The sequence below is a fragment of the Cucurbita moschata genome, unplaced genomic scaffold, assembly GCF_002738365.1.
Source record: "Cucurbita moschata cultivar Rifu unplaced genomic scaffold, Cmos_1.0 Cmo_Scf00002, whole genome shotgun sequence".
NCBI lineage: Eukaryota > Viridiplantae > Streptophyta > Magnoliopsida > Cucurbitales > Cucurbitaceae > Cucurbita > Cucurbita moschata.
Genome location: NW_019268518.1, coordinates 6,369,525 through 6,376,227, shown reverse-complemented (window position 1 = coordinate 6,376,227; position 6,703 = coordinate 6,369,525). Strand labels below are relative to the sequence as shown.

The 6,703-nt window shown below is 40.1% G+C and overlaps 2 protein-coding genes across 4 annotated transcripts; one reads left to right on the top strand and one right to left on the bottom strand.

Moving 5' to 3' along the window:
• The first annotated feature begins 427 nt into the window (after positions 1 to 427).
• On the top strand, positions 428 to 3,350 carry LOC111455139 (binding partner of ACD11 1-like). 3 transcript variants are annotated; one of them, XM_023096692.1, is made up of 5 exons: positions 428 to 533; positions 837 to 966; positions 1,042 to 1,117; positions 2,395 to 2,508; positions 2,649 to 3,350. In XM_023096692.1, the coding sequence occupies exons 1-5, from the start codon at positions 431 to 433 to the stop codon at positions 3,120 to 3,122; spliced, it is 897 nt and encodes a 298-aa protein (XP_022952460.1). In that variant the 5' UTR covers positions 428 to 430; the 3' UTR covers positions 3,123 to 3,350. The 3 variants fall into 3 exon arrangements, with proteins under 3 accessions (XP_022952460.1, XP_022952469.1, XP_022952477.1); XM_023096701.1 differs by having other exon boundaries at positions 450 to 533; positions 799 to 966; XM_023096709.1 differs by lacking the exon at positions 428 to 533 and adding an exon at positions 540 to 642 and having other exon boundaries at positions 682 to 966.
• A 930-nt stretch (positions 3,351 to 4,280) lies between these two features.
• Positions 4,281 to 5,961, bottom strand: LOC111455130 (uncharacterized protein At3g28850-like). Its single transcript, XM_023096680.1, has 2 exons — positions 5,128 to 5,961; positions 4,281 to 4,985 (listed from the first exon to the last, which is right to left on the bottom strand). Exons 1-2 carry the CDS (start codon positions 5,678 to 5,680, stop codon positions 4,372 to 4,374), a joined length of 1,167 nt encoding a protein of 388 aa, XP_022952448.1. The 5' UTR covers positions 5,681 to 5,961; the 3' UTR covers positions 4,281 to 4,371.
• Positions 5,962 to 6,703: the final 742 nt, after the last annotated feature.

Genomic DNA, 6,703 nt, shown 5'->3' with positions numbered 1-6,703 from the left:
AAAATTCACAAAAAAAAAAAAAAAAAAAAAGAAACTTAACATAATTTTTAAAAATATTTATCAAACTACGACATAAAATTAGATGATAAATTAATAATCAATTAATTAAATTAACATGAAATAAGTTTTTTTGGAGCAAGATAATTGAATAAGTACACACGCATGGACGATGGAATTTCCGTATCCGTTCCAAAACGGTGCCGTATCTAATCCCAGAGTTCGAGCTCAGAGCTACAGAGTTAGATGATGCGGGATTCTCTGCCAACAGAAAAACTCCCAAACGGAGAAGATAAGACTTCATTCCACGCCACGCTCCTTCCACCACAATATTCCACACCCCCCAATCCAAATATTTCGTGATTCACACGCGCCCTTCATGCAACTGGAATCGGTCCATCACAAAGTTCAGTACCATCAGCTACCAAAACTGATGCCAAAAAAAAAAAAAAAAAAAAAAAAATGTCGGCTAAGTTTTCAGATTTCAGATTTCCGCTCGGCCCCCTCTCGTCTTCTTCTCTCAGAGCTTCTATCAGGTACGCCATAGCAAAACTTCAAACCTTTTTTACTTTTCTGTCGGCTTCCATACTGATTTTCATCATTTATCTCTTCCTTCCATTGTTTTGGCTTATGGGTTTGTTTTAGGTTTCCATTTTATTGTTTTGGCTTATGGGTTTGTTTTAGGTTTCCATTTCAAGATCTGGGTTGTGTCTGTGGATTAACTTTGGCAAAATTCCTCTAATTTTTCATCTTTTTTTGTTGAATTCGAGTTGCTCTTCCTTGTAATTTACCCTGTTTTAGTTACCCCTTTGCTGAACAACTCTGGGACTTCCACATAGAGCTGGGTGGAACAATGTACTCTGGGGGCTATACTGCTGAAGTTACAAGTTTGTCACCTAAAGCCACGGAGAATGATGTTTATGATTTTTTCTCCCATTGTGGCGCGGTGGATCATGTAGAAATCCTCAGGTGAATACAACATTAATTGAAACTGGGTTTGCTAATCAAAAGCTTTGAAACAATTTTTTTCTTTTGCAACAACAGGTCGGGTGATTATGCGTGTACTGCTTATGTGACTTTCCGTGATGCTTTTGCTCTGGAAACTGCTATATTGCTTAGTGTAAGTTCTTGAGTGTTGTTTGATTTTGCTCAACTTCAGATTCTCTGTGCTCTTTGGTTTTGCAATTGTTGGTTTCTCTGCTTTTTACTTTGTTGTTCATAGATATGTGTAGAGTGCTCATCTACTGCTTCGCTCGCTTGAATTTGTTTCGGCGATGTATGTAAACGCACAAATACACTCTTTAGGGTGAGCAGATGAGGAGGAGGAGCTATTTTGTATAGGTTGTCATATGGGGTTGTTGTTAGGCACTCGATGCATACGTTTGTCGAGTGACCGTCTTGGTTGGAGATGCTTACGAATTATTTGAATCAAATATAGATATAAGACCTTAAGGTTTCATTTTTGGATGGAGGAATGAAGCATTCATTATAAGAGTGTGGAAATCTCTCCCTAGCAGATGCGTTTTAAAACGATAAAGTTGTCGGTGATTTATAATGGGATAAAGTGAACAATATCTACTAACTATGGACTTGGACTGTTATTAATGGTATTAGAGCCAGTGTTATAGCCAGGAGGCTGGGCCAGACATTCCTTATAAAGGTGTGGAAATCTCTCCCTAGTAGATGTATTTTAGAGCCGTGAGGCTGTCGGCGATATGTAATGGGTCAAAGCGGATAATATCTACTAGCGGTGGGCTTTGGGCGGTTACAGCAAACCTCTTGCTTTTAAGAAAGTTTTGAGTAGTTGCTTCTTTGTTTGTTTCTTTTTCAACACATTTAAGTTTCTCTAGCACTAGTTGAGAGTTGATTGCAAAATGTGCAATCACTTAAATCTGCAAGAATTTGTGGGTAACAGCACAAATCTACCGCTAGCGGATTTTATCCTCTTTGGGCTTTCCTTCCTAGACTTTCCCTCAAAGTTTTAAAACACGTCTATTAGGGGAGGTTTCCACAACCTTCTTCGGGGCTCAGCGAGGCTGGCACATAGCTTGATGTCTTGCCCTGATACCATTTGTAAGAGCCCAAGCTCACTATCCGTAGATATTGTCTTCTTTGGGCTTTGCCTCAAGGTTTTAAAACGCGTCCGCTAGTGAGAGCTTTTCACACCCTTGTAAAAAATGTTTCGTTCGAGGGATCTCACAGAATCATTTAAATTATTCCATTTAGACTTTCAAGCACTCTCATAACATGGCTAGTGGATATATAATCGTGCAACTCTTATAAGTTGTTGATGCCATGCACCCAACAGTTTCTTACACAAAGGTCCCAAGTACTCATCTTCAAGCATCACTTCTGAGCTTTGGTAATGCAGTTCATTTGCTGATTTTGGTGTTCCAGGGGGCTGAAATCTTAGATCAATGTGTGTTCATAGGCCGGTGGGGAACATACACAGATGAGTCATACAACTGGAACAACCCTTCACAAATGACCGACAACAATACGAGCCCAATGGTAAGCTAATAACCATTGAATACGAGTTCAAAATCTTTATGTCTCATAATGACCACTAGATATCGAGTCGAAGTCAACCACGCTCCGTTTATACACAATATTTTGAATTGATCTCTAAAATTTCTGTATGAAAAGAACAGGTTGCAGAAATCATGCATTCTGCATACACACCAGGGGAGGCTGTAACCGTGGCTCAACAAGTTGTCAAAACAATGCTATCAAAGGGATATGTTTTAACCAAAGATGCACTTGTAAAGGCTAAAGCTTTTGATGATTCTTGTCAAGTCTCAGCTTCTGCAGCAGCCAAAGTTTCTGAGCTTAGCAACAGGATTGGACTCACTGATGCAATTCATACCGGCATGGAAACTGTTAAATACATCGATGAGAAGTATCACGTTTCCGATATCACCCGATCGACTGCAATGGTTACTGGAACGGCGGCCGTGGTGGCAATGGGGGTGGCGGGAAAAGCGGCGATGGCTGCAGGTACGGCTGTAGTAAACAGCAGTTACTTTTCAAAGGGCGCGCTTTGGGTTTCGGATATGTTGAGCCGTGCTTCTAAGGCTGCAGCTGAAGTAGGTACGAGGAACAGTAAAGGAATAACAAAACTTTGAATCAAAACAACTGAAATACATAAATATACTCATGTTTTTTTCTTGTTGTCTGTCACTCAAATTCAGACTCTTGATGTGCAGCTTGGTATGATTATAAGTAATCATTCCCATGGTCTGTAACCTCGCTCGGGTAAATATGGTTGATACATTGTAAAACATTTGAACGATTTGTTCTATGTTGGTCATCGTGTTAAATTGCAAATAAGATCATTCAACTTTCGATTCTAATAGTAATAGGTCCCTAAACTTTACAAATGTCTAAGTAAGTCTCTCAACTCTCAACTGTGTATCTATACCAATAAGAGTGCATTTTTATTTTCGGCGACTCAATCATAGAAACTTCATGTGAAAAAAACAAGAAGGAAAAAACATTTTTTTTTTTTTTAATGATTGAAAATAAAACTTTTGATTGTCACCCGTGAATGATGAGGAAGTTTTGGATGACTTCTTCTTGGACGCTCGTATTTATTGGAATCTCATTTACAAGAAGTCATATCAATTTAAACCATAAGTGTATTAAATAATATTCTTTGTTGATATAATGAGGATATATTGCTATCAAACAAAGAATTAGTGTGTAGCTTGGAGTTAGGAATGAGTCCAAATGAAAGCAAATGGAGGGAGTTTCAGCGTTCTCCTCATTGTTTGTTTCCTCGACCCTTATTGACCGTCCATTAAGAAAAAGTGTAACACTTCAAGACCACTACTAGTAGATATTGATTTTTTGGGTTTTCACTTCTCTAACCGACGTGGGATGTTTCCACCTCCTTATAAATAAGGCTTCATTTCTGTCTCCAACCGACGTGGGATCTCACAATCCACCCTCTTTCGATGTCAGCATTCTCGCTAGCACACCGCCTTGTGTCTTTTCACTGAGCGCCCGATGTCTGGCTATGATACCATCCGTAATAGCTTAAGCCCACCGGTAATAGATATCGTCCTCTTTAAGCTTTTCCTTTCCAGTTTTCTCTCAAAATTTTTAAAAAGTCCATGTTAAAGAGAGATTTCCACGCTCAAATATTTTATCCTATCCCTCTCAGAAGAAAAAGAACAGCAGTTCATAAATAATGCTGTNTTTTTTTTTTTTTTTTTTTTTTTTTTTTTTTTTTTTTTTTTTGTTATGTATGAGTTGAAAAATATTACATCCAATCTCAACGGTCCCCAAACAAACCAAATCACTTCACTGTACAACAAACAATCCAAACAGAAAACACAAATTTAAAGGAAACAAAAATTCCTCCGAATTACATTAACCACAACAAATTGGACACCGAATTAACCCATTTTCGTTACAATCAGGACACCGCTGAAATCCACCCTCTTCTTCTTCCTCCTCCTCCTCCTCTTCACCTTCTTCGCAGTAAATTTTACAGCTTCCACAACATGTCTCACATGGCACAAACCTCACATCCCCACAACCCTCACAGCATCCTCCTCCGTCGCCCCCGCCGCCCTCATCCACTTTCTCGCACCCTTCTAAAACCTCCTCCAGCTCCCCATCTTCATGAAGTCGCCGAATTTCCTTTGCCCCACCAATGTATGTTGCTCCGACGAACACTCTCGGATATCCGCCGCCGTTGAACCCTTCTCCCAGCAGCTCCTTTAGCTCCTGTTTGAACCCGGAATCCATCGACACGTCCCGTTCGTCCACTCGAGCTCCCATTGATTTCAAAATCATTCTCACGTCGCAGCAGTCCTCGTATGTCTTCCGAACCCCTCTTAGGCTCGTGAAGTACACCACCACTTTCTCTCTGTTTTTGCCCTCTGGAGGGTCGCCGGCGACTGTTTCCGCCGAAGTTTCCTCCTCCGGTGGATGCTCCTCTAACGATCTCCGGATTGGAGATATCACTTCAGTGTCCAATTCTGAAAAATCCCCGATGAAACAATTGCAATTTAGAATTGTAACTACGAGAATTTGAAGAAATTCAGGTGAATTTTGAACCAAACAAACAAAAANAATTTTGAACCAAACAAAAAAAAAAAAAAAAAAAAAGCGATTAATTACCCGTATTTTGAAAGCACGGTGGTTTAGGGGAAGTGGGGGAATCGTCGAATTCCTGCAAATTTGAATTTGAATTTGAAATTCCTTGTTCTGAGGAATCACATGGCGGAGCTGTACTGAGATCGAAGGAGAAGCTTCGGGGCCGAGGTGTGGGGCGGAAGGGAGTAATGTCGTCGAGGCCTTCCATGACTTCCCAAACGTTAATGGTCTCGGGCTCGCCGGGCGGCGTGATGATTGGAGTTTTGGGAGGAATTTTGGGAATTTTTTTGTTGATCATGTTGGACCAAGTTTTGGCGTCAATTAGGCCCATTGAAACCTGGCTCTTGGTCTCGTTATTTTTAGGTTGGAGAGGCTCATCAACGGTGGTGTAGATTTTGTTGTCGAAGTGAATGTTTTCGAGCTTGAGAGAGCCAAGAGTGGAGGAGGAGAAGGCAAGGACATGGTAGCCATCGGAGTGCCGGGGCGGCGATTGGTGGGGGTGAAGAGAGTTGGTTCTCTGCGTCAGGGAGTTCCGGCAGTGGGGGCATCGCTTCTGCTTGGAGATCGCACAGCCCATTAGAGAGAAGGAAAAGCCACGAAAACAGAGAATTATTTTCAAGGAAGGGCCTGAAATCGGAGGAATTTGAAGAAGAAGACGAGGGGAAAATAATTAAGTGGAAAAATGGGGGTTGAAAGTCAAAACAAATAAATTTTATTTTGGTCAAACTATTTTGTATTTGACTCAAATGTCGATTAAATGGTGTACTTTGTTCGAGAGCTCCAGAAAAAGAGTCGAATCTCGATTAAAGGGAAGTTGTTCAAGAGCTCTAGAGAAGGAGGCCTGAAGGGGGACTCCATGGTATACTTTGTTCGAGAAGAATTATTAAGAAGAGTAATCTTGCGTTGGCTAATTAAGAGGAATATCACAAGTTTATAAGAAAATAACACTATTTCCATTGGTACGAGGCATTTTGGAAAAACCAAAAGTAAAACAGCTTATGAAGTGCACAATATCATACCATTATGGAGGGGCGTGGTTCCTAACATGATATTAGAGTCATGCCCTTTAACTTATCCATATCAATAAAATCCTCAAATGTCAAACAAATAAACGGTGAGCCTCGAAGGTATAGTCAAACGTGACTCAAGTGTCGAACAAATAGTGTACTTTGTTTGAGGGCTCCATAAGCTTCAGGGGAGGCTCTTTGATATACTTGTTCGAGGGAAAGATTGTTGAGGAGTGTTGGGAGAGGAGGAGTCCCACATCAACTAATTAAGGGGTTGAAAAGTAAGAAATACATCTCTATTGATACGAGACATCGAGTTTATAAGTAAGGAATACATCTCCATTGACATGAAACCTTTCGAGAAAACCAATATCATACCATTGTGGATAGTCGTCGTTTCTAACAACTCACACAAGCATCACATTAGTACAATTCACTCGATGACAATCAAATGATATAATACATAAACGGTCATGATTCAGCCAAAGCAGATTGAGGTGGAAAGTATTTTAAATTTAGAAAACATCACACATAATAATTGTCAATCATGCCAAATCTTTTTTATTATATCATAAATAATGTTTGATATAAAG

Coding starts and splice junctions, on each gene's coding strand:
- LOC111455139 (XM_023096701.1), top strand. CDS start 460: ATGTCGGCTAAGTTTTCAGATTTCAGATTTCCGCTCGGCCCCCTCTCG. Junction 1,118..2,394: donor AAACTGCTATATTGCTTAGT/GTAAGTTCTTGA, acceptor TTGGTGTTCCAG/GGGGCTGAAATCTTAGATCA. Junction 2,509..2,648: donor ACAACAATACGAGCCCAATG/GTAAGCTAATAA, acceptor TGAAAAGAACAG/GTTGCAGAAATCATGCATTC.
- LOC111455130 (XM_023096680.1), bottom strand. CDS start 5,680: ATGGGCTGTGCGATCTCCAAGCAGAAGCGATGCCCCCACTGCCGGAAC. Junction 4,986..5,127: donor ACCGTGCTTTCAAAATACGG/GTAATTAATCGC, acceptor GGGATTTTTCAG/AATTGGACACTGAAGTGATA.